Here is a 27,699-nt window from a genome sequence, read left to right as displayed (position 1 = left end):
ATGGATGATTGATTGTAAAAAACAAACAAACAAACAAACAAAAAAAACAATTAAAAACATCTGCTGACCAACTAATGTATTTAAATGAGATGTCATTTTAAAAAATGCATGTTTAGCAATAAAAAAAAAAATGAAACAGTTCAATAAAATTTCCAAAAAAGAATGATTCCAAAACAATCACTAATATTTTTAAGTCATAAGAAATTTTTATTTTGCTGCATTGAGGGCAAAACGACTTTTGCCAATCAATCAATCAATCAATCAATCAATCAATCAATCAATCAATCAATCAATCAATCAATCAATCAATCAATCAATCAATCAATCAATCAAGTATATTAGTATAATACACTTCAGCAACAATGCATTTCAAAATGTCTTGTTGCTGTGTTTTTTGTGTCTTTTGTAAAATCATGACTTCACATCATAAATGTTCATTAATGTTCCACTTATGATGCTTCAAAGCGACTAAACAGCTGGTTTTTAGTCTAAATGTAAAGGAACTCAGTGTTCAGTGTTGTTGCATTTTATGCACATAAAGTTGATCCGTATTTCTAAAGACTCTTCTGTTTTATATTTGTATATATTTAATTGTGCACAGGAGTTAAGAAAGGATTAAAAATGGTGCACATTATTCCATTATTAAAAAGCAGTTCATCTCTGATGCCCCCACGGTGGAACACATCCTGCGCTCTCATTCTGCTAAACTCTGCAGAACTTTCTAGATCCTTTCATGTATTTCTCTGCGTCACCTTCCAACTTTAACATTTGTTGTTGACTCTTAAAGCCATAAATGCGAGAAACGTTGCAATCTATTTCTCCTGCATGTGTTCCCCACTTTTAAGAACATGATGTTTTAATTTGAGGTTTGAATCTAATGGTTCTCTTGCAACAAAAAGGCAGCTTTAAAAGCATGCATTAAGTAGATTTTACTGTGTGCCATGGTGGGGGGGCAGACTGGGGGGCTTAGGGGGCTTGTAACAGATGTACGTTCCTGAAGCCAAGGCACTTTACAGAACTACATCTGCCTCTGGAAACCAAAAATAACCCAAAGAACAGAATTAAAATAGATGGCAAAACGTGCATGGTAGCATAATCTGTTCCCGCTGTTTGGAGCATTTGAGTGGCCCTCTTACGGTGGCCTATATTTAGCGTGTCTGCATGTCTTATGGATTTAGGTGCATTATCCTTTTGCCATAAGCTCATCTTCTCTTCATCAATTGGCAGTCTTCGTGTCTACTTGGCTGCTGTGGCGCAGCGTTTACGGGGGGAATGCACAGGGACAATGACAGCAGCCAGTGTGTGATGACCGGGCGTTCTTGCAGACCGCAGCGACATGTTCCAAAGGCTCAAAGTGCCTCTCGGCTTCGCCAGGTACGCTTCGAACGGCTTTACCATCAGTTGGGTTGAACAGAATCTGCAGAGATGTGCAGGGGCTTCGTAAGCTTAAAATGGGCTACAGTCATAAATCCAGTGATCATGTCAAGTGTGTGGGGTTTCTGTCTGTTGGTACGATGAATACACAACATTTGAGACTTGATATAAAATTTTGGACCATTGTGAGTTTCAGAAAATCTGCAGTAAATTCAAGCTGGTGTATCTAAAGTTTTGTTTTTAGAATTTGCTGTGGTTGTTTTTCTTGTTTTTTTTTTTTTTTGGTATTGTTTTTCTGCAGTGAAAAAATGTTAAAATGTTAAATTGATGTGAAAATAATGCCCATGATTAGTGGATGTGAATCTCTGGTCAGCACTTCCTCAACATTAGGTGTGTTAGGTGTGCATGTTTGTCAGCATGTGATTGGTTGGGTGTGCTATAGTAAGAACATTTGATCCCTTTTTGGTACAGTTCAAATATCTACATTAGACAAACATAGTTAGAGCTTATTAAGTTTCTGTCTGCAGCTGAAATTATTCTTTTTTTTTCAGATGAGGAGTAACTTAAAAGTATTGCTATTGCTTTTCTTTGGGTTCATATCTTATGACTTATGGTTTGCCGTGTTTTCATTCCTCAAGATCCAAAACAGTCAAATGGAATTTTTGTGTAGGATGATAATGAATTGAGGGGAAAAACAGATACGTGTTGAATCAGCAGACCTGTGATAAAACGTGACATTTGGCTGGAGTTTAGCAACGCGGTGCAGATGTTCGCTGAATAGCAAAGGGGAATATTCTCTTTAATGGGTATCTGTTGTGGATTAGTTTGCAGTTTCTACATGGAGATTGAGGCACTTATGCATTCATGTGTTTAAAGGACGTCTCTCTGTGGTCTGCTTCAACAGGCAGCCAGAGCCTAGTCAAAGGAATTCAAAAACTCCTGTGTTGTTGAGCCAGTTAACAATAAAATACATGCATTAGGTGCTTTAGGCTATGTGTTGATTATAAAGCCTGGACAGAGTAGAACTGCATTATGTAACTTTTATAAACTGTATGTTTCTTTTTACATATTGCCGAAACTGTCACTATGTCATGACAGTATCACATGAGACAAGTCAGAAAAAATGAAGCTCTTCTTCCTCCTCCTTGTGGTCCTACAGATATCTGCAGAAATGCATCGCTGAAGGTCAGAAACAACCAATAAGAGTCAGGAGGAGGGTCTTAGCGCTGGCAGTCATTCTCTAAACGCAGAGAAACAACTTACCATGACTGGAAAACGTTGTATACGCCCATCCTCAGTGCCCCTGCTAACTAGCTTTAGCATTCATGAGAGGCTAGGCAAACAAATGGGTGAAAGGATAATTAGAGAAGTGATGTTGGGATAACTCACTGAATGCAGAGCTTCAGAGGAGAAATTGATGATTTCTGAAAGTCACCAATTTCCAGGTGTTAACTTCGTAAGTCAGATTTCTTTTGAGTCATGTTTGAGATATGCAGGATTTTATAACAGCTGAAGATAATAACAGATACTTGATTGTACACAATGTGCCTGGAAAAGGCGAGAGACAAGAAGTCAGAACCTGATGAAATCCTGCTGATTCCAGCTCTGCTGTTTCTGCCTGATGTTCACTAACATGAATGAGTCCAGTAACATGTCAGCTTGAGTTTTGTCACCATATTCAGTCCCATGTTTCCGTTGGACTCATTTAACACCGCAGCTCCGAACAAGGACTAAAATGTGAGGATTTTGTTTTTTATTTTTTGCCCAGTAGTGGGGAAAAATAAAAAAAATGTGTGACAGATAATCCGCCCGCACAATGACTTCAAGCCTCAATGCCACCGCTTTGTTGGATTTTTTTTTTGTCGGTGACTTTAGTTATGTAAGAGATTAAACGTGTGGGAGAAGGTGGAGATGTTTTGAGCGGTCAGTCTGTCTTAGTGGAATTAGAGGCTGGCTGTGCGCACACGGGCAGCATCATGCGGCTGCAGGCTGAGGGCTGAGGACGCTGCTGCCGACCCGCCGCGCCACTCACACCACCGGGGGCTCCATGTAATGATGCCCACCTTCTCGGTCATGTATAAAGGAGCCGTGATCATCAGCAGGTAAGGACCGGCGCGCTGCTCCAAGGGTTTCGCTCGGTTCGTCCTGTCGGCGGTGCGGTGCTGATGGAGCTGATGGAAGTTGGTTCTGGATGTGGGAACAGTTTGGGAAAGCGGGGAAGATGCTTTTGAGAGAGTCCTCGGTGTCTGCGCAGGTTGCAGGCTGCAGGGACCCGGGCTGCAGGGAGCGGGGCTGCAGGGAGCGGGGCTGATTCACAGGTGTCTGATCTGATCTGATCTGATCTGGGGGCCATTAACTTTCTGCGCTGTCGGTCATTGAAGGCAAACTCCTTTATAAACTGTGTGATTGACTCGGAGTCGCTCCAGCTCCGTGGGGCTGGTCTTCCTATTGCACTAAGTTCATTGTCACTTTCTGAAAATGTACATTTTTCTTATTTCCTTTTAAAGTTACCGGCCAGATGTTCTCAATCAAGATCATTTTAGTTTCTGTTCATCACATGTTGGAAATTATATTGGCCAGTTTTTCTTTTTTTTGTTTGTTTTATGTTGTATAATAAATTGCATCCACAGTCTGGTTAAAGGTTTCTATATGTCTCTGGTGACGTCACACAAGATACAGTTATAGAACCCCCCAGACCCCCCTCACTTAACTCTTGATTTAAGTTACAACTTTTCCTAAGCTAGTGAAGTAACTAAAAGATATGAGAAACAACTGCAACATTTTAGTCCCACCCTCTTAAATCTCTCAGCTGAACTGGACCTGTGCCACAGTCTGATTTGGGTTTATAACCTTTGGATTGAATCACTTTCCTGCAATTCCACTCAGTTCTCATCTTCCTTCCGTGCTTCGCCTGACCTTTCTCCCATTCAGTTGGATTTCTCTGGTACACGTTTAAACGCGCCAGTCGATGAACGGAAGGAGAAGCTGTGAATGATGACATCAATTTTCTGAGCTGTGTTAGAATTGCGGTAGAATTAGCATCAACTGCTAAGCCTCGGCATTTACCTCTTGGCAGTGGGGAACGACTGTTTGCAATGAGACATTGTTGGTTAGCTAATGTAGCTAACATATATGTCAGACTGGCACATAACAAGCATTAGCGACTGGATAAAATCATATCCAATTAATTTGACGATACACCTACTGTGGCGATACACCGTCCAACAGTCTAAATATTTTATTGAAATGCTATTTCATAACATGTAGAACATGTTAGCCAATATTTATTTGACCCAAGCAGGCCTTTACATGACGAATATTGCACACTCTGATATTAGGAGGACCATATATATTTGTAATATATTGTGCAGCCTTAGTGGACGTATTCTACCTCTGAACAAAACTAAATCCAATTCTATTCCATCTATGTATTGTCAGATGCAACATTTTTAACGTCTGAAGGACTCTGGACGGATTCAAGACTTTTGCGATGTTGAACTTGTGGCAGTGTTCGTCGCCAAAGAAGTGTTGGACTCACATTACGTAATGTAATCCTCCTACGTCTTGTAACTGGTTGGAAAAGACAAATCCCATGTTTAAACCCAGCCAAAACAGAAAGTTTAAAAAAGAATTAGGAGAAAATCTTGGCTCTTCTTTGTGTTTACAAATCTGTCACCAAACCATCCAGATTAAACCGGGTAAAAATAATCTTCTCAGAGAGGAGAAGACGCACCGAATCCAGAACCAGAACTAAAGATGAGGCCTTTCTTCTCATTTCAACTTGTCATTCATACACTCAGCCTTTTTTAAAGATGTAGCTCCAGTAAACATGTTGTTCTCATGGCAATGTGCAAGTCTGAACACGTGTTCATATTGTCAAGAAAGTTTTTCTTCAGAAACTGAGATTTTCAGTGTTTGGCTCTAATGTGGCTAGTTGTAATTGGCCTCAGAACTTTTTTTTTTCCATTCAAACGGTATTCATAAAATCAATAACGAATGAAAATTAAATGTGCAACTATCAATGAAAAACAGCTCTTGGTTATTCAGAGTGTCAAACATTTATCTCCTCTGTTTGTTGTTTATGAACAAGCAGGAAAGAAACATGACTGAGTTGAAGTTTTTTTTCCTGCGTCTCCTGAGGAAACAAACCTTTTCACGTTTTGGCACAAGTTGAAGCGACTCGAGAGAGGAAGAACTTGACACTGTGTGCATCCTGAGTGAACGAGGTTTTGGTTTGGAAGCGCAAACACTTCGCAAGATTTTCTAATGTTTCTCTGTAATGGAAAACCTTTGCATATAGAGGCACTTGAACTAAAGATGAGGGAGGAAGTGGGGTTGATGTCAATCACATATCAATATCTGAATAGTACCCTTCTTTCATTTGTCACATTGAATCAAACTCAATCACATCGCACAGTTTACCTCAGAATAAGTGAGTCTGACTGAGTTATGATAGAGGGGGAATCCTCTGTAGTGTTATGATCTACAGTGAGTGTAAAAATGTTTGCCTTCTTTCTGATTTTGTATCATTTTGCATGATTGTCACACTTCAGTATTTCAGAACAAACCTAGTTAAATATGAGTCAAAAGCAACACAAGCAAATGCAAAATGCAGTTTTTGAACAAAGTCTGTATTATTAAGAAGAAGATTCACACCTGATCGTCCTCTAATCCTGATAATGGGTTGGGCCGCCGTCTCAGCAGCAAACGAAGAAAATTAATTTTGGTCGACTCACCAAACGCGTTGCAAGATTCGCGAGCGACCTTTTTCCTGACACATCACCGCATCTCAATGACATGCAGGTCAGGACTTTGACTAGGTCATTCCGACGTCTTCGTTTCGCTTTTCTTCAGCCAATCAGAGGTGGACTTCTTGGTGTGTTTTGGATCATTTTCCTGCTGCAGAAGCCAGAAAATGGTTTCGGTTTGAGAACCACCAACAGACGGCCGGACGGTCTCCTTCAGGACTTTTGGGTTGACAGCAGAATCCATGTTCCTGAAACGCTTCACTTCTTAACAAGGAGCAGCTATGAAGAGTCTAGAACAGAAGGCTACATGCTAATCACTAAAACACTCAATAAATACAGTTAAAACCTCCTTTGTGAAAATTGTCATTGATGAGCGAATCTATCCTTACAGTGCAGTGCTTGTTAATAAAGTGCTCTTAAAGTGTTATACAGTGACTTAGGTAAAAATAGTTCCAGTAATTACACAGCTAAACTGTCCCAGACCATCACACTGCCAGTTTAACTGTTTTTCTCATCAATCAATCAATCAATCAATCAATCAATCAATCAATCAATCAATCAATCAATCAATCAATCAATCAATCAATCAATCAATCATTCAATCAATCAATCATTCAATCAATCACATTTATCTCTGCAGCACTTTTCAGCAACAAGGCAGTTCAAAGTGCTTTACAACACAAAAAATACAAAGTGGTACAACATACAACCAACAATGTTACACATTAAAATGTTTGACATTTCATTTATAATGTTTCAAAAGCAACTCTAAACAGCTGGGTTTTTATTCTTGTTTTAAAGGAGATCAGTGTTTCAGCTCTTTCGCAGTTTTCTGACTTTAATGAGATGATCTAATTCTCTGTTCAGTTATTTTAAACACACTGCAGGCAGGATTGCTGATCCGTCTGCAGGTATTCTTATTTTTGCTTGAATGTGTCTCACTTTATTTTCTGTTGTTATTTTCCCCGTCTTCCGTCTCTTCCAGGACTCTAATGGGTCCATATGGAGTCGACAGAGCTGTTCATTCCATGGAGTTCACAGACTGTGAAAATGGCCTAGGTAAGTCACCTTTTTTGTTTTTTTCCACTTTCTGTCTTCAGCAACCAAGAACACGTTGCTGTAGCTTCTATATCTGTATCCTCTTCTGCTTCGTCTCTTTAGCGTCAGAGTTCTCAAAATAAACCTGCAGCATCACTCAGTGCTTCCCTTCCTGTGTGGTTTATGATGGGCTGCATCTCAGCCTGTCACAGACTTCAGTCTGCTCTGGCTTCAGACAGGAGGAGGACGCGTCTTTCCAGTCAAATAAACGTCTGTGCTGCGAAAGCAGGCACCGCCAACAATACATATACGTAAAAATTTCACACAAAGTCCAGAAATTTCACACAAACTCCTTTCTGTTAATGTCTGGACTGCTTCTGTCATTGTCAGCGGTTTACTGACGCTGCATCCAAATGAATCCTGAAATAAGAAAACAAATCCTACTTTTAAAGAGATTTTGTGTGCAAGGAAGCACCTCTGCTGTTATTGGCGTGTTTGTCTGTTGGGGGCGGAGTGAGTCATGTGGCAAAGCCCTAACCCACTTAACCCAGATGGGTTAAGAATGCAGGAGCCACTCCTCTCTTCATCCTCACTTTATTTCCTCAGCCTCATGTTTGTGCCTTTATACAGACAACAAATCACAGTCACAAGTGCAGAAAAACACAGTGGCAAAGGTTTGCAGTCGAGACTTGTGGAAAAGTCACGGTTCAGTGGGTTTGTACTTGGGATTGTAAGTGTGGTTGCAATAGAACCGTTTAGTGGGAGAAATAACATCATCACCGGCTTATGTGTTAGCATTGTTCTACTCCTGATTACGTAATGAGTAATAACTACATTACACTACATTAACTACATGACAAACTAACAGCACTGTTAGTTTGTCATGTTGTAGTCAGAGCACAATTAAAGACCAGGATCTGTATTTGGAATAAACTGGACTCTGTTGCAACTGTACAAGTTTAACAAATGCAACCATCAATTTGGTAGTTTTATGATCTGCAGTTTTTATTTTTATTTTTTATTTTTATAAAGCTTGATGAACAAGAAAGACCAATTTTAGCCGGTTTGGAGGCGACTCATACATTTATCATGATATTTTGTGGCACTATTGCGATAACAACAATAACTATACAAACACAAATACTGCTATTGAAAAACATACTGGTACAAATAACACATAATGAAGTGTGTACCAGTTAGCAGCACACAGCAGTAACTGCATTTTATCATGCTTTTAAATCTATTGATATTTGCTGATACTCTCGTTAAACATTGGAGCTATACTGCTAGTGACAGTTTTAGCAAACGTGAAAAACAGCGTTTATAAACATTACATTCAGCATATTTTAAGGAGTCAGTGCTGCCTGCATGGCTGGCCTCCGTATGTGTTGGACTGGAATACATCTGGAGTCGACTTCCCATGCAGATGGTAGACTCTAACTCCAACTTTGATTCCTCATGAAGGCTGCCAGCCTTTCCAAATCCGGCAGGTTAAATTGCAGTCAGAAGCTCAGAAGAATGAAGCAGAGGAACCTTCCTGTCATCTGCTGAGTCTTCCAGCTCGCTGCTGAAACCGGCGCTGTCTCCTCACTGCCTGATCGAACCGCAGACGTGTGGCAGGAGACACAGCCGCTTTCTAATTTATGCTTCTCATCTAGGAGTTTTCCTCTGACTTTTTTTCAGGCACCTTACTGATATTACAAATAGCTGAGTTGGAGTCTTCATCACGCTCTTTGCCATCCACCATTGGGAGCTGAATAATGTTGAATAACGTGAGCATTTTCAGGAATCCAGCAGCATCCGAAGTTGAACTTCATGAATTTATTTGGAATTTATTGGATTGTTGAACCCAACTGATCAGTCTTTTCTTTTCTTTTCACAGCAATTTAACATTTAAAAGGGAAACTCTAAAAGCATCTGTCAAACTCCAGTCCAACATATTTGTACAGCCGATGAGCAGCGGGAAACATTTGTGCTCCAAGCACTGAAGTCATGTAACAGGAAATCCAGTGTCTGATTAAGAAAATATGGAGTTAAACTGTTGAAACAGAAAAACAAGCTCTTGATGAAATTCACCCAGGTTCAATAGAGACGATATATTCTTTACAAGCTCTCAGAGTGGGGAAATGTTTTGTCCTTGGGTTACAAACATTCCCTTCATCCCTTTTTTCAGCATGTGAATGTAGAGGAGAAGGGAGGCGCCGCTTCACATGTACCAGAATAATGTTTTTCTTATCTTGTGATAGGCGAGCTCAGGGTGGGAGTCAGAATGGGGGAGAGGCTGTTTTCCTCTGAGAGGAGAACAAAAGGAGGGAGGACAGCGACGTGGAAGCGCATCGCCCCCATTTTTAAACATTTTTCCCCCCCCTTCCAACAGGCGGTAATTAACTGGTGCCCCTTCGCTCCATACCCAATTAGTGTTGCCACCGTCGCCGTGGCGACAGAACAGCAGCAGCCTGGAGCTGCAGAAGTTTAATGCATCGCGTTCGCTGGAAGTGTGGCGATGGGAAGTGCGAGTGGAAGAGTTCAGAGATGCAGACGCTTAAAGAGCGCGCTGATCAGGGAGCAGAGATACGCTGGCTCCAACTGCTCCCACCCTATCGCTTCATTTCCTACCACTTTGTTCTCTGGTAACTCAGAGCTATCTGCATGTTGAACCGTCGGCCCTGTTTCATCTCACGTTACAGAAAATGGAACGTTAATCACAGCAGTCCCCTTCCCCCAGCCTCAACCGGTGGTTTTCAGTTTTTTTTAAAAAAAGTCTCTTTAATCTGTATCACCATGATCACAATGAAACCTAAAACATCGTATGCTAACATTAATCAAGGTTTCCTCCCACAACACTAGCGAGGCCTGGTGGAAGGTGTTAGGACGTCTAACAGAGGCTCCACTGTGTTTCTGTGTTGATAAAGAGGCTAAAAATTGAGAAACTGAAACATCAACCACAAAGAAAATATATGTTTACTTCTTGTCTCCAGTGATTCCTTGTTACTCTAGTTTTATTTTTCATAGTTATCCTTTGGTCTAAGATTTATTTTCTAGTCTCATGTGATCTCTCCCTCGCCCCCATGTGTCAATTTCTCTCTCTCTCTCTTCCTCTCTCTCTCTCTCTTCCTCTCTCTCTCTCTCTCTCTCCCTGTAATCAGGTGTGTGTGTGGCTTTGAACTCTTTTTCTGGTGTTTAAATGGTTTTTTTATTCACAGGTCCAAAATGACCCAGAAGACAACCTTTGCACCCCAGTGGTGAACAGCCCACATGGAAATATAAACAAAAACAAAGTATCAGTTTTTCTTATAATGGGGTCAATTTAGGAAAAAATGTTAAGTCATAAAAAGATAGTTTAGGGTATTTTTTCTACAGATAAACACAGTAATGTGTCACTTTTGACCCATTATCGTGCTGATTTTTAGACCTTTGCTGAGGCAGATAATATCAGTGGATTAGACTGGCTTGACATTGGCCAATCATCAAACTCCCAGAATTAAAGAAACAGGTGCAGATAAATCGCTGTAGGTTTCTCTCCGTAGAGACGGAGACAGCATCTGCCAGCCAGAAAATGTCCTGACTCTGCATGGTGACAGTTTATCCTGTTTACCTTCCCAGCCAGGCTACAAAATGGTGTTTTGTTGTTGTTGTTGTTCTCGTCTAACCACAGGCACGTCTCTTAAGGTATGCAACAGCATGGGGCTACGCTCCGGTGATGGAAGTGGAATAATGACCTCACAGCTGACTCATGTGACTTTCCCATTGTTTCCTGTCAGCAGGATACCTTAAAACTGTGACAGCTGCTGACCGGTGACCTTCTGTTTCTTCCCTGGAGCTCACAATATTGCAAATCCCATCTGTACACAATTATTTATCATTTCATTCATTATTCATTTATGCGCCCGTATTAACATTGCTTATATTTGGACTTACCAGCCAAATATTGCAGAGCAGCCAAACTGCAATGAGCTGTGTCAAACAGAGAGAAATGAATCCTATTGAGGTCTTAGTTACGTAACTAAGGAGCTGCTCGCCTTAACGTTTGAATTTGCGTTACATTTAGCCTGTCTGGATCAGCTTTCAGAAAAAAAAAAGAAAAAAAAGAAGCTAAAGCTGGAGGAGCTTTACTTAGAGGAGATTTTTCTACTTCTCTGCCTAGGAATCAAAGTGATCGGCGGAGTGAAAGAGCTAACGGGAGAGGAGTTCGGAGTCTACGTCAAGCGGATTTTACCTGGTGGCCTTGCTGCTGCTGATGGTGAGTGGAGTCACTGCAGCCTGAAGCGCTCTCAGCGGTGATGATGCAAGGTGACTCCTTATTGTCACCGATGAATATGAAGTCAAGGAGAGGAGACTTTGCAGAGTAATAAAAGTCAGTGGTACAATTGAGGAGGCATTGGTTAGTACAAACATTTAAATTCATTGTGTTGATGTTGATAGGCTGAGCAGCAACACGTGAACACATGGAGAGATTGTGCTGAACTTGATGAAAACAAGCTTCCTGTCAGGCTGAAATCTTTGTCGGATTCTCCTGTCACTATGGCAACCACTGAGCAAGTAAAGCCCGAGTGCAGCTTTATGTGTTCCTGTTGAGAACCAGATGAACTCAGCAGCTGTAACGTCGCATTCATCAGATTGTTACTGTTCAGTTTTCTTACTTCTTGAGTTCCTCTGTATGTTTTTGGTTTCTTAACTATTTCCACACACTTCAACATGTTTCAACAGTTTATATAACAAAGCATTCAGTTTCTTCTCAATCTTATATATTTCTGGTAATTTCAGCTGTTATAGTTTTTGAAGTATTTAACTGTTTTTTTGTCACAAGTGAAAGGGTTATGGAAAATCCTTCCTCCATCGGACTCCATGTAAAATATTTTTAGTGACTCTTGGTTCAAAGAGTAATTTTCAAATTGCTTCCTCTCCTAAATGGCAGCATGGAGAGGCATGTGCCCAATCAGATCTTTAGGTCAGTGAGCCATGGCTCTTACAGGTCAAGGATTTTAAATGATAGGAGTCTGTTCAAGATGATGCATGCCATGTTAGTCAGTGGAACTCTGTTCGCTTCTCTCAAACATTCTCAGGATTCTTTCGCCAATTGCACATCCATAAAAAAATATGCTATATTAAATGTTTCATGCTTTTCTTGATTTGATTTCTAGGGTTCCTTCACCTGTTTTAATGCAGCTTGACATGGAGTCTGGACAAGCTATAAACGGATGAATGGATTGTTTAAGGAAAATAACGTGACTTTATGTATAGATTAGTACTGGTAGTAGTCATGTTGAAGGTAAAATACAATTGCATCAATGAACATCATTTTAACTGTGGGACACATTAAACAAGTTTCTGTAGCTTTTTTGCATATGGAATGGCAACATCTCCAAAGCTAAACCATTTATTTAGCTTTTTAAAGCGCTGACATTTAAAATGAACCGCTTTTGATTTCCCCGTAAATCAAAACAGTTGATCGTTTTTTTTTTTCCCGGGGACTGTTTCCTCTTTTTACACCCATGTTGTGAATAAGAAAAAGCACGAGTAAAGGGAACGTAGACGCAGCGGTCAGAGTTGTCAGGATGAATACCTCTGAAGTGATGGAACCGGTTACTTTTGGAGATTCTCCTGTGAGTGCAACATGAATAAAACACAACACAGCATTGTCACGACCTACTTTCTCTGCAATAAATGATAGATACCAGGCCCAGATTTGCAAGTGAAACTGTAGTACCATGTCATGTTTTTGTGAGAATTACCTCATACTTTTACAATACAATGAAAGTGTTATTTTAGAAAAACCAAGACAAACATCAGTCCCTCTCAAACTTTTTCCACATAATGATTATTTCATTAATATTTGAGGTTATAATCCAACATCTGAGTATCTACAGTCTTTGAGGTTTGCTTGTTGGTTGTGTTAGATGGCATGTTGTTATGTTTCTCTTTAAAGTTCAAATAGGTTTCTAATGTTATGACTCATATAATGTATAGAATCATCTGTAAGGAACATAGTTTAGATATCACGGAACAATGACTTTGGACTTAAAGTTATTAGCTTATGTGTGACATTATTTTTTGTTTTAAATCAATGTAACATATTTAAAACTGTGAGAAAGAGCAGAATAGTTTTATGTCTGAAATATAGCCTATGTTTCATTTATAAAACCATTGCTTCATTTATATCCCACTTAATCTGGGATTGGGTTGTGGGGCCAGCAGCCTCCTCTGTCTGAGACTTGACTGTCAGGCAGACCCTCCTCAGGCAGACGCTCAGGAGGGGTGCATGTCACGGTCGGACCATGGAGGGTTGTCCCCTCAGACCGTCAGTTCCCGAGACGACATTCAAAAATAAACCTCATAAAATCAGCCACAGGGTTAGTGCGACTCCGTTGGACTGCCCTCAGAGTAAAAACCTGAAATGACCCCATCTCTTAAGACCGCGGGCGGGTTAAAAACAAAAAATAAATTCCTTGTGTTGAACTGATCAACCACCTGATTAACCCGTTTACAGGAAACCTGTTGCCAGGAGACCAGATACTGGAAGTAAACGGAGACAGTCTAGTTGGAGTCACAAGTGAAAGGTAAGGTTTCTTTTTACACTTCCTGCTGGCTGTAAACTCACGATGCTGAAACAGTGATATAATTCAAACGTTGACTTCACATTTTCATGTCTGTCTCACAGAGCTGTGGACATCTTGAGAACAGCATCTGCCACAAATCACATGCGCCTTCTTATAGCCAGAGACGAAGAAGCAAAGTAAGGAAGCCAAAATGTGTCACTTGAATTCATTCCTTGTTTTATTTGTGGCATGAATCCAGGTCATTTTGAGCAATAATACACATTTATCACTAAATGGGTTTGGTTTGGACAAATGATTTTCAAATTAGAATGATAGGACTTGAAAGTTGTTAATTAATGTTCACAAACTGGTTTAGAGCTGATTGTTGTCAATAAACCTGTAAAATGAAACTGTGGACCATTTATTGTATCGTTTATCAGTTATCGTGGTAAATTTCTTGTCATGATGAAACGTTTGATTTATTATGATGAATTCCAATGAATGTTTAAAACATTCATTTGTCAACGGAGGAGCGATGTTACGATGACTTTCTGAAGACGGAGTTTCTTAAAGAAACAGAGGCCTAATTTTAAGGCAGTAAATTACAAAGTCAAATTTCTGTTAAGTCATATTTGATAAAAATAGCTTTTTTTCATAAAAAAAGCTTTACATTTTTATGTAAAGCTAAAAAAATAGCTTTACATAAAAATAGCATTTTTTGTATAAAAAATAGCTTTACATAAAGGTAAAGTACTTACTTAAAGTAATTACTTCACATAAAGATAAAGTAATTATGTTCTATAAAATGGCACTATCGACCTGGAAAACAGAATTTCTCCACTTTAGTTCAGTACAAACAACAATGCAAAAAAAAAAAAGAACAGATTTTAGCAAAAAATCTGAATTGAACGTCATGACCTGCCGAGCGAACGTCGCCGTTTTTGTCTGAATGAAACCATGTCTGACCATTTCTGCAGCTTTCTCCCTGCTGTTAGCCGCAGTGCTGCCTGCTAGCTAGAGGGTAAACATACAGAAACACCTGAACCACATTTATAATGCAGTCGTAGCATTAGCGAGTAAGGAGGAGGGTAGTATTAGTGCAGAACCGGCTTTCTAATCTGACTGCAACCAGTTTGGGTAAAAACAAGGTCAGCCCCAGCTGTCAGCATCACAGGCATCGCCCTTCCTTCAAATCCACCGCACGCAACAGAACTGTGTGCTGAAAGATCTGTGTTGGAGATCCATGTTTTCTACAAAAGCCGTCATCAGCCTTGGTATTTGCTGCTTGTATGTGTTTAATGGAGAAGGGTGGGATATGGTTAGAGAGGAGCCATGTCAACGGAGACTCAGAGGAAATATGGAGTGAAGATGCAGAGAGCTAAAAATCAGATGGTGGCTCCCAAAAATAGTTAATTTCCCTCAGTGCAGTGAAGCAGCCTTACACTCCTGCTTCGTCCCGCGTGCAGAAGAGTAACGGGGGGGAGGGCTTGACCTAAGGCACTGCTCCTGATGAGATGAGTCTCGTCTGTTAATCTGTGCTCTGTGCTTTAACCATCCTGCCATGCAGAGGCAGGAGAGACAGTCAGGAGTTGGGATTACGGACGTCTTACTAGCTGTACCTCCGTCCACTTTTCCCCCTTAGACTCCATTAGACCAACACTAGAGCTCTTGACCTTTGCAGGACCGTTCCTCTGGGGGCATACACACAATGCAGAAGACTGTCAGGGGAAACAAAAGGATCAGACACTGTGAGGAAGATCAGGACAATCAGCTTAGAGGAAAAGAAGCACAAATAGATGTCTGGGTTTAAATGACAATAGGTTTAGTGAGGAGACGCAGGTACAGGAACGGAACTGAAGGATTTCTCCCGCACTTCAAGTTTTTGAGAAGCTATTGCATGATGCTGTGTTTTCTGAGAGCTGAGTGTGCACGAGCGCCTGCGTCGTCTTCAGAGTTCTAGCATTTCACAGCCGTCATGCACGTGAACAGCACTCCAGGTTTTGACCATGTCCTCCATCCGACTGAAAGTTCTGCCCTCCTATGAAGGTCAAGGTATTATTAGTCCTGCGTGGCAGATGAGCGAACCCCCGCCCTGCCACGGTCACAAACGCTAAATATCATTGAAGCCCAGATCCCAAATAATCCTGTCACGATGTTGAGAAGTACAAAAGATTCTTTAGGTTATTGAGCCGCAATTCTAGCAATTAATTCACAAATCATTCATCGATGTGGTGGAAACATACTAACCTTATCATTTCTGTTTCCTTATATTGGCCCTGCTGCAGTTCAGTGTTTTATTTTATTCTATCACAAAATCTTTCAACCAAAAAAAAATTTATTTTTGTCAAAATTGGTGTGTTTATATCAAGTAGTTTTCTTTAAAATGTCAAATTGCTCAATTATATGGTGAATAGGACCTGGATAGATATCCATGATAAGATGCTTCTGTGAAACAGCCCTCTGATCTAATTCAGGCAATAATAAACCAAGAAGGTAAACACAGAGAGGATGAAGACAAGATATGTCAATAATACACATGAAACTAAAATTCCATACAATTACGGATTACTGTCCCACGAGATCTCACTGACCCACAAACACAATGGTGTCCAGGTCCAGTCCTCCAGGGTCGGTGTCCTGACACTTTTTTGGTGCGTCTTTTGATGCAAATCCACCAGAGCTGAATCAAATTAACCGACTATCAACTCTGCATATAAAGGTGTGCAGAGGTTTTGTTTATGGACTATCATTGGATTAGTTCTTTCTGTTGAGCCGGAAAAAGAACTAAAACATTGGTGATATTGGCCCTGGAGGATCGGCTTTGGACTCCACTGTCCTGCCAAATATCTTATCCTGAAAGAAATCCCCTCGGTGTTCTTGTAGCTGACTTTCATTCTTCTCCCTCCAGAGTTTTTGACCTTTTTTTTTCTTTCTCAAGGAGAGAATTTGCTGAGCTGTTGGAGAAATATGGCTCCAACGGTAGTACCGGATCAATCCGTAACTCTCCCATTCAGCAAGGTAAGCTGATCACTGTATGATCGCTGTATGGCCCTCTAAATCTTCAGCAAACACACAAAAAAGTGACAAACCAAGCAGTATAAGTTCATTATATATATCTTCTACCACTTTCTCAATGAGTCTTCTACATTTGGGAAAGGAGTCAGGGGTGCTTCATTCAGCAGAACTCTGTCCGTACTCAATGCCAGACCTGTGTGCGCCAAGATCAGTTTTTACGACTGCGAGCGTTTACTCTGTATCGCAGTGAACGGTATTCACATCAAAATGTTTTGGATGCAGCATCTATTTGTTAATGCTGAGAATCTGTGAATCAGTCTCAAGTAAGAATAATGTGCCAGACAACTGACGGTCTCATGAAACTTGCTAGCATCCTTTCAGATTGTACGAAATGAAGGACTTTGTCACAAGAAATTTAAGCAATCGGTACATTTGACTGTGACATCTTAACCATCAGTGGACAATGTGGATGTGTATTCTAGTAGACCTGAGTATGTGGGAGCCTTAAGCCTAAAGGCTGGGTGCAGTTAGTTGAACTTAAACATGGCATAGGACAAATACGCTTAGCATTTGTCCTATGCCATATATTAGCCAGCTGGTAAAGGTTTCCTAATTAATTTTGCGGTGGTGAGCATCTGTCTCCAGGTTTAAGCAAAAAGCTTAAATCTGGAGACATTCTGTTTCTGAGTTGTTCTGGGAGAGTTTGGCACAGTGTTGACCTGGGGTGAAGCTCAAAGTGTCTATTGTACAGTAGTGCTTGCACAGACATTTGGACCAACTGGAAACAGTGACACAAAAAAACTGTTTTTTGTTCAAAGCTCTGTGAAAGTCTTGCGTGTACAACCTCCACAGAAACATGACTTTGATAGAAAGTACATGAAAGAAGTGTGGTGGGAAAGTAAACTGAAGGCTACTTTGGTTGGTCAGCATGTTGGGTATTATTCTGTGCTTAGCCACACTCAGGCATAAGAAATCAGAGGCAGGGTGGTATATTCCACTGGAGGAGCACAGTAGTGATCTGTAGCTGTGGCAAAATGATAAGAGTTTATGGTTTAAGTATCTTAGAAGTCTCATTCCTCGCAAAACTCATAAATGTACAACTCCTGCCTGAAGTCCCTGTTCCTGTTCCTCTTGGTGTGAACGTTTGTTCTTCTTGTAAAGGAGGTCGCCTCTTGGACAGCACATCGTCCGGTTCCTCATCTCGATCTCAGAGCCCGTTGTTGCTGAGCCCTGCAAACTCTCAGAACATGTACAATGGTGGGCCCATGATGCGCTCCCTCAGGTGAGACTGCTACTTTTTCTCCATTTCTGGACCAACATCAATCCAAACTGCACACTGCTGGCAGTGCAGAGTTCATATGGATGTTGAGGTTGAAATATTTTTTTTCAAATACATTTTTATTTTTATGATTAAAAATATATATTTTTTATTTTTATGAAAATACATAGATTTTGGTATGTCTGGTATATTTACAACAACTTTGCAGTAACATGCAATTTAGGTTCCTGTGAAGGTTTATTTGTAAAAACAAAAAAATTTTCATGAGAGAGATGGCATGGTCCAAAAAAAAAGAAGAATGGAGGTGGAAGGAAACTTCATGATTAGTATCTCTGTGTTAAGAACAGACAAATCTAAAGCCAGTCCAGGTTGGACTGAGGAGGCTTTGGCAGTGAATGCTCTGTGATACTGATAAAATAAACATCTACTGTATTCAGGGTGAAGATCAGGGATGAGAGTCATGTAAGCGTCGAATTTGATTCTGTGGTGAGGATAGATGGAACACGTCACGTCTCTGAAAAATGTTGAACACTGCCGCATGCTGCCTGGTTGAAAGGTCGTTAGAAAGACATGGCTCAGACGATTTGAGTTGTTGCAGTTGATGTGATCAGTTGATGGACTTCAGGAGAAGGTAAAACAACAGACAGAAGGGTAATATACTCCTTCTGAAAGATTTCTGAGCACAGCGTCGGTGAAATGTTTGAGCGCATGGCCATGTAAGCCGTACTTGATTAGGGAAGGGAGGAAGAAGCAATGGAACCTTGTGAGTGGACTAGAATGATGAAAAAGAGAGGGAGGAGTCACGACTGGCTACGTCTTACCTAGAGATGGGTCTTACCTAGGACCCATTCACTCTTCCTAATGCCGGAACTGAGACAGTGGCTATAGAGCGCTGGACAGAGTCCATGGAGGTGACAAGAGTAGAGGAGAGGGGATGAACATGGGTGGAAGGAAGGAATACTGATGAACATGTAGAGGGGACGGCAGCCCGGAAGGTGGAGGTCAGAGTTACGATGGGTTGATGTGGGAGGTGGGCTTTGAGCTGGAGGTGATGATCTCTGAGGGATTCCTTGGATCTGAGGAGCGTGAGACCGGAATGAAGGTCCAAATGTGCAGAACCAGGATCCTCGAAGAAATGGATTGGACCTGGCTGGGTTTTCTGACTCAAAGTCTGACATTTTTGAAATGCATCCCACCTTGCTTAAAGCTCGGTTGGCGAGCAGATCAAGCCTTATGCTTGAACTGTGATTGGGTTTGACCAGACACGGTCCACTGCTGATAGCCGGCGATAGAAGCGCATGACACAGTGACCGGACGATGCAGGTGAGCCTGCAGAGAGGTTTCCCGTTTGAATTTATGCCCAGGCTTCACATGATGGACATGATTCCTAGTTTTCTAAATTTCACACTCTACTTCACTTAGGAGCGCTTGGGATCATTGAGTTTGTTTCACTCCAGGTGCCATAAAAGTTTGGAATTTGTGTAACTCAAATCATTTTTCATTGTTGTAAAGTGCTGCAATGTGTCTCATGTTCTCAGTCACCCAGGTGAAGGAGTGATCCAGCTCATTTCTGTGGCCCGGTCCAGCAGTTTAGGGATTACGATTGGAGGAGGCTCCAACAGGCCCGACGGCCCCGCTGTGTTCATCCAGGAAGTTCTGTCCGGAGGAGACTGTCACAGGGTGAGACATGGAACTGACATCCACACTAATCGCCAAAAAAAAAAAAAAGATTTAAGTTTTAGATTTTGTTGCATTTCAGAAAGTGAAACTTATATGGATTCATTAAAAAAATATTCGAAACATGCTCTGTGGCTTCAGACAATATGTCATCATACATGTTTAGCAGCACATACACGACTCAGTGAAACTCCAAAAACGACTGTTTTAAAATGATTTGTCTTCTCTAAAACGACATTGGGTGTTTTCTACAGTTACTCCGTTCTTTTAGTAACTGCCTTATCCTTACATTTAAACATCTTGCTACATGAGGAAACTGATACATTGGTTAAGATTTGCCAGCTCTATCCATTGAGCCTTGACTTTGGACCCGTGACAGCAGCCGGGCGAAGCAGGACTGAGATGGATGCGTCGCAGCCATGAGGGACATCGTTTTTGTGCAAAGATTTTTTTTCTCACCATCGCGGATGGGAGAGACACTCATGGAGTGCAGGTGCAGACCTCTGCAGCTATTGCCTCAGATTAGTGTGAACTCTGCTGAGCAGCGCTCCGGTCAAAGACTGCTGATTCTGACCCGTCCACTCTGACTGGCCAAACCCATTTCCATCAGTCATCCAGCCTGAGATGACAGGGCTTCTTTACATTGAATAGTGATTTGTACTGATAATGTACCAGGAACCATAGCCACACTCACAAAGAAATACTTGAAATGTGTGTAATTTATTATTAATTTATAATTGAAGCCCCTGGTAGTCTGTCAGGTCCAGATCAGATCAGGTGTTCTGTCGTTTGTCCTTTGAGTTACGTTTTCAGTGTGATAAAATGATGTATTTTTCCCTCAAGTGTTTCTAAATGTAAACTACAGACCTGAAGTTAGAGGAAGGAAGACTCCAACACCCGACTTTTCTGTCAGGGTTCATTTGTGAATGAAGGTTTAATCAGCCCCAGAGATTCAACGTCTCAGATAATTCATGCCTCGGTCTCTGGCTTTAATGAGCTCATTATGACTGCGGCTCGTTCAAAATTAGGATTACGAAAACCCTGCTGATGCAAATTGCTGTGCTTTGTAAACATCAGACTCTTAAATTTTGTTAGAACAAAAAGGTGCCAAAGGCTGAAAGCCAGTCGACTGAAATGAACTCTGGAAGCAAACTGAACCACAAAGCTGTTTCAGCCTGCTAGATATGTGATAAAAAAAAGAGACAAGAAGGAACATATTGTGTCACTAAATAAAGCTTTTGTTAAAATGTTATTTACTTCTTCTGATATATGAGCACAAGCGCCACTGAATGTGAGTTTGAGGCAGGACCGAAATGCAAACAGGAAGACGGGACTTTAAAGAAACAGCGGGAAAAATATAGTTCAAGGAAAAGCAAAGACTCCTAAAAAAACAAAACAAATAAGAATAAACTAAGCGGAAAACAGCAGAGTGAACTGGGTGAAGCATAAATAACAGACCAACAAAGTAGCACATGACGACAGATTTTTAGTTTTGTGGCTGTTAACTGACCTCTTGTTGCTCTGACAACAAGAGGTCACAGAACGTGACAGATCACTAAAGGAAGACTCTCCTGTCAAACTTTACTTATCTCTGGATCTCAGACGTTTCCCCACATTTAAAGCAAACATCCCATAATAAAGAGCAGGGACTGGTGCTACGGCTTGAAGCAATCCCAGGCGCTCTCAGGATTTGCACATATCACCCCTTTTCTGCAGCCTCCCCTGCTCCTCTCATGTTAATCCCATCCTCCTCGCCTCTCTGTCCACCCACTCTGTCAAATGTGGGCAAAACGACAAGCAAGAGGGAGGAGAATAAAGGAGAAGAAAGAGAGAGAGAGTACAGGGATCTGTGCTTGTGTGTATATGTGCGTTTAAGAAGCTCATTCTTCTTGTTTAGATGTTTGCTGAATATATTATGAGGGTTTTTTGGTGGGATTCAAGACACAAAGAGGATCAGAATCAGTTTTTAAAGCAGTGTTTACCTCCAGAAACATGTTCCCCTCGGTGAGGTGGAAATAAGGAGCATTTCTTGAGAACTGTGTTTTTATTGTGTTTTTGTGTCGGTCTTGAGGTGAGAATGGGTCATCTGAATGGGTCAGGGACGTCCAGTCCCTCCATCGCGGCCCTGCCGCACCTTCAGGTTTGAACAACCATGCTCACTCAGAAATGGACCGTTTCCACAACAGCCTCCGATGAGGCGGCAGCCTGCTGACTGCTTGGAGCCAGAGACGCAGAAAAAAAAAGAACTGAAACGAAGTTGCAAAGTGATTCCAATATCAATGCAGTTTTTACATCCTTGATATCTCAGAGAGATAAATGATCCTCACTGATGAAACAGAAGGCCTCTCATCATTTGATTCCTAAGAGAAAAATAAGATTTATTGTTTATTTTAGATGTTTGTTAAGGCTGCACTGATAAATTGGCCCGGATTTCCTTCACTGTTACCAACTCAGCGACTTTCTTTCTACATTTAGTAACATTTCAGACAAAACCAGAAAATAAAAATCTGCTTCAGCCAAAACTGGGAACCCCAAGTCAGGCCTTTTAAAGGTAGTATTTTACAATCGGCCAGAAAACTGCAATTGGTCTCTAATTTTTGCCTTACAATTTTGCTATTGTTGATAGGCAGCACAGTTATTGATAAGTCAACACAACTCTGTTGAGGAGGTGCTGGTCAATCAGATGCAGGTCTGACCAGAAAGCTTTGAAAGCTTTTTCTTATTTTTTTATTTTCTGTTTTACTGAAAGCAGATGTCACAACACATTTTTGAATGGAGAAAATCTCCTAAGCTTCGTTTGTTTTTATCCTCCAGTCACAGTGCTGCAGAGATTTGAATTTCTTTCACAGCATTTTTTTTCCCCCCCATCTGACCTACAAATTCAAAATCTTCCATCTCCAGCTGGACGGACCAAAACAAATCAAAGCTGCATGTCAACACTCATGCATGAAGTCCCTTAAACTCAAGCAGGCCGTTTTCCTGAGAACGAGACAGAGCTACGGTTGGGTTTCCTCCCTGATGGGAGCCAGCGTCTCATGACATGTGACTCTCTGTGTGATAAGTCAGCAGAAAGATCATGAAGTGATGCATTTATTTAAGCTGAGGTCATCCTGTTGTGGAGTGATCATCGTTTGTTGTTTACTTTGGAGTGCTGCTGAGTGACAAATGACTGTCTGAATCGATTTTAGTGAAAGAAGCACAAGACCATTTCAGATGTGAGGTAAATGAGTTCTTCAGATGAGAACCCTCTGACAGGGTTCTAGGTTGTTCTGCATTTCTCAACATTCTTCACGTCCTTTGGACATTTTCACATTTTGCCACATTACAAAAACAAACTGTAATATGTTTCTTTTTGTGACAGATCAACACACAGTAGTCCAGCAGCTCTGTTACTTTCAGTTGTTCTAAAAATGCTGCATACGTCAAATGTGACGTAGAGATTTGACTTTGCATTGCGGCTGTATTTGTGACCTTGAAACCGGCATCTGCCTTTGTTTCACATCTGCTTACACACAAAAAATCTGTTCCGTAGCTTTCATTAAAAAAAATCCTGTTTAGTTTGTTATGGATCAGAAAAGAATGAAAAATGTCTCAAGACTTTTAGTTTCATCTTTTTCAATTCTGAATTAAAAATAAATGAATTAATTGTTTTCCACCAGGGTTTTCAAGAGGACGATTTTCACACAACACTTGGACACCTCTGGTTACATCACAGCATATTCATGGCTTAGAGTGTCTGAACTTTGAACTCTGGTCAAGTTAAGTTTTCTTTACATGACAACGTAATAAATGTAACACATTTTCCTGGGTTTAATTACTTTTGACCAATTAAGGCAGTGTGTTTTAGTCGACTCGCTAGTTTTCTTTTTCCAGTGAAGTTTAACTCTAATCAGTAACTGTTTTCCTAAATAGAGTAAATCTGAGATAATCTCCACACTCAGAATCTCCCGGATCAAAATGAATTAAAGTGCAAACATACTCGACGATAAAGACATCAGGACACAGGAACACCTACATGTTAGCTTTAGCCCGTGCGCTCTGTAGCATCCTGCAGTGCAGGCGCTGCTAAAAGAATGAGAGGAAACCCATTTGAACAGAATCAACCGTCAAAGTAAAAGAGCTTATAAATATCCACCAACCCCACTGGATTTAAAGCGTCTTTCTCTTTGTGCAGGATGGCCGCCTGAGGCCGGGAGATCAGCTCATTGCCATCAACAAGGAGTCTTTGATTGGTGTAACGCATGAGGAGGCAAAAGGCATCCTGAACAAAGTGAAATACAGGTGGGTCCAGACAACACCTGTCCAAAACCCGGGGAACCTTGCAGCAACTGCAGCTAGTAATCACATAAATGGAGGTCAAAGTAGACGTGGAGTTAGTACAGATTCAGTCATTAAAATGCAGTTCTATGTGCTGATTTTTACTTTTATGTTTGCAGTCATGTCCTATTATAACTTCTAACCTTTTTCTTTTTTTTTGTTTTTGCCATCTCCAGCCAAGACAACACGGTGGAAATCGCCTTCATCCCTGGAAAAGGTCTGTTCCCCAGCAGCACATCGCTTCACAACGGAGTCCAGCGAGCCGCCGGCAACAGCTACAGCTCTGGACGCCTAAAAGTTCACATCAGGTCACCAGAGGTCAGCTCCACGACACGTCGCCGTTCTGTCAGGGTGTTGCCCCATAACGTGTCGTATTATGTATGTGAAAGAAGAAATGTTTTCCAGTGAAACAAAACGGGAATTCTAGAATCCGTTTTTTTAGGGATGATCAGATGTTTTCTGAAATTATAGGACATAAATGTGGACAGCTTGTAAATATCTTGTGATTCTCTTTCCACTGATATGGGAATGAGCTCCTGATGTTCGGGGCTGTTAGAACAGGGCTTTTTAATCATGTCTAAGGCATTAATATCAAAGGCACTAATGTCTTTCTATGATTCATCACTGCAGTGGTTCCATTTCAGTGTGTTCTGTTTGGTTGTTTTGGTGCAGATCTGTGCAGAGGAGCCAGCTCTAGTGTCTTCACCCTCTCCAGACATCTGTCCTCCAGATATCCATATTTCAGGTAAAACTGAAACATTTATTTTCAGTTTTGTACTCCTCTACTTATCGTCACCTTCCTAAAATAATAGCTTTTTGCTAGAAGTTGATTTTGTCTCCCAAAAAAAAAAAAAGTAATTTTAGGGATTTTAGGAAGCTGCATAAATGGCTGTATTAACAGCACAAACGCAGCACTAAAAAAGTAGCTCACTTTGGTTTGTTTTGGAGAAAGAAGGGGGGACGATGACCTCTGGATGACCCTAAAAATACTTTTTAACATCTCAGAAACCGAAGCAGGCCAAAAGAATGTTTTAAAAGCACAAACGGAGCACTAACTGCTCAGTCTATTTGCTTGAATTGCTCTCGTGGGCTGGGGGTGTCGGCTTCACTCGACGCCCCCAGCGAAGGTAGCGCCTACCAAAGCTCCGCTCCGGCAAAGAGGCAGTGCTTTGGTCCTCCAACATGCATGAAATAATCAAAGCAACATTCCAGGTGCGTCTGATGAGGGAAGGGCATTGCAACATGATATAAAGCTCAAAAAAGTCAATTTTGCTTAAGTAATACATCCCTTTAGCAAAGAAATTGTGCACCCGTTTTTAGATTGTGTTAAACATCTGCCATATCTGAGATATGATTTCCAGTCACCATCTACAAGAACTCTTTGAAGAATTTGAATTCATTTGATTTACAGCAACATTTGATTTCCCACTGGGATGAACAAAAAATTTTTCAATTTGAATTGATTTCTAAGCCCCTGCAAGCAGACGATTATTAGATTAACTGTCTGATCTGAGCATGAAAAAAAAAACAAAAGAAAACATTTGTTCTCACACACACACATGCTGGATTAGATTGAATAGAGAGATTTGTCTTTAAATTGAACTGCATCACAGTGGGGGACCTTATAGTAATCAACGATGAGGCAATAAAAAATGCATCGTAATAGAATATGATTAAACACTGCTCTTAAAAGTTCTTTTTACTAGAGATTTAATAGAGGAAGAATTAAGATGCAAGCTGTGTACATGTTGCCATGCTCAGAGTCAACACTTAATTAATTAGATACAGCAGCGTAATTAATATAATTATCTCTTATTAAGGACAATGAAAGTGGAAGTTAACAGCCATCATTACATGAATGCATATTGAGTATAGTTCAATCAATCAGTATGTAAACAAATGAAATGTACCAGATCAGAGTGGTGGGGGATTTCTAGTCATGTGCTTGTGCTGTAATTGGATTATGTTTCACAAACACAAATATTCAGTAGGATTTATGGTATACTACCCTACAAACAGATAGACAGATCGCATGCAGAGGAGGTAATGTTGTGCGCAATCACATTCAACCAATTTCACACACAATGGCCATTCTTATTTTTTTTTTCCATTTTATTTTTGAACTTCATAAATGTAGTAATGTCAGCAGTAAAACTACAGATGACTTTAACGTACCCATCAGCCGGTGTCTTTTTCATCTGACATTTGAACTAAAGAAAAAACTCGGTAACACTTTACTTGACAGGCATAGTGCTGACATAACACTGTCACAAACATGACATAACACCTGCTATGAACATGGAGGAGTCTTTAAGAATGTCTGTGACTGTTGTCATGAAATGTTATTCTGTAAATAACGACACTTTTAAAGAAGAGTTGCTGTAAAAGTTGCATTGAAAGTCCATTAAATGTGCCAGCTTTGTATTGAAGTGTCATTGTTTACAAAATAACAAAGTTGGCAAAACCGTACTAAACCACATCATATCATACCATACCATATGGTTTTATATGGTTTGGAACAAGTCCACTTCATACATCATACCTGAACATACCATATAATATGTTCTTTAGATAAGATTTAAACCAGTCAAGTATTGTACCAGAGAGTCTGAACCAATTCGTTGAATGCTGTGGTGAGGTTAGTCTCAGTATTGTGGTGAGCACAGAAACTATAGAATGGGCGGATCAATACAAAATATTGAAATGATAGACACCAAGTCGTCATCAGTATCAGTAGCACGCATTGGATCAATGCGTGCTAAGATTGATACCTTAGCTTCAAATTTCCTCTGAAGATGGCATGGTTGTTGTTTATACTTCTGGATTATTATTATTTTTTTTTTTGCAATGCTGCATATGATCAAAGCACAAACAGTCAGACCTGCACAACCTACGCCAAGAACAAGCTGTAAATATACAGTGCATTTCCACATGATAAACTCTGACTGGAGTAAGGAACATATGTTAAACACAATCTTTTAATTGGAGGAAAAAAAATTAATTGGAGAAAATGTGCTTCGCAATTAAAAACAATTCAAATATTTGCCACAGAGCAGAAGCTTTTTATTTTTTTTATTTTTTTATTTTCTTTGTTTAACCAGGTAAATCCCATTGAGATCCGCATCTCATTTTCAAGAGGGACCTGGGCAGAAGGTCTTCACACTCAAGTATCTTGAGTGTGAAGTGTGTGGTCTGTGGTCTGTGGCTAGAAGCCATCCAACAGCTTGCTCCAATCCTATTGCCTGGGATTACCCCAGCCAAGGTTATATCCTAAGTGCATTGTCCACTTTGCACCCTTGCAGCCTCTTATTGGAGGAGCCAGTTGCTAGCTGAGACAGATGTCACTAGGTGATCCCACATGGCTACTACGGGATTTCCCTGCCCTGTCTTAGCTTTGAGGTTTTCAGACTTATGACTCAGTTCAGTTGGAAAACACTGATGTGATCTTTGTGACTGTGTACATATCTCTGACGGAGTGTTATTGTAGCAATGGAAACATTTGCTCAGATAACTAGTATTTTGGCTTTAGGTGAAAAGTTTGAATGCAGATTTGTGCAACTTGGCATTATATTATACTCAGTCTAAATGATTCTACAAAAAAAATCTGTTTAGTTCCAGCTAAAACAAAATCTGAATTTAATATTAATATTTCATCTAACATGGAACCAGTGCTTTCATGTAAGCATGGTGGTAAGGTTAAAGTTTTTGTTCTTGT

General features: G+C 40.6%; 1 protein-coding gene across 4 annotated transcripts in view; it reads left to right on the top strand.

Moving 5' to 3' along the window:
* The window catches only part of si:dkeyp-72e1.9 (syntaxin-binding protein 4), a 49,148-nt gene that overhangs the window by 12,269 nt on the left and 9,180 nt on the right, over positions 1 to 27,699 (top strand). For 2 of the 4 annotated variants that reach the window (XR_008606350.1, XM_055036116.1), the window contains exons 2-11: positions 7,108 to 7,181; positions 11,305 to 11,400; positions 13,648 to 13,717; positions 13,819 to 13,893; positions 16,635 to 16,714; positions 17,873 to 17,993; positions 19,529 to 19,670; positions 23,842 to 23,948; positions 24,161 to 24,302; positions 24,657 to 24,729. Coding sequence is in view for 3 of the 4 variants with exons in the window: in XM_055036116.1 (XP_054892091.1) it covers positions 7,108 to 7,181; positions 11,305 to 11,400; positions 13,648 to 13,717; positions 13,819 to 13,893; positions 16,635 to 16,714; positions 17,873 to 17,993; positions 19,529 to 19,670; positions 23,842 to 23,948; positions 24,161 to 24,302; positions 24,657 to 24,729 (980 nt within the window). In the remaining variant the exon portion in view is untranslated. Of the gene's footprint in view, positions 1 to 1,240; positions 1,375 to 3,273; positions 3,477 to 7,107; positions 7,182 to 11,304; positions 11,401 to 13,647; positions 13,718 to 13,818; positions 13,894 to 16,634; positions 16,715 to 17,872; positions 17,994 to 19,528; positions 19,671 to 23,841; positions 23,949 to 24,160; positions 24,303 to 24,656; positions 24,730 to 27,699 lie in introns of those variants that run through there. The other 2 variants (XM_055036118.1, XM_055036117.1) reach the window with 2 other exon arrangements.

This window comes from Poeciliopsis prolifica, unplaced genomic scaffold (assembly GCF_027474105.1).
Source record: "Poeciliopsis prolifica strain line A6 unplaced genomic scaffold, Auburn_PproV2 SCAFFOLD010, whole genome shotgun sequence".
In the NCBI taxonomy this organism is placed as follows: domain Eukaryota; kingdom Metazoa; phylum Chordata; class Actinopteri; order Cyprinodontiformes; family Poeciliidae; genus Poeciliopsis; species Poeciliopsis prolifica.
This window is presented reverse-complemented; position numbering and strand designations above follow the sequence as displayed.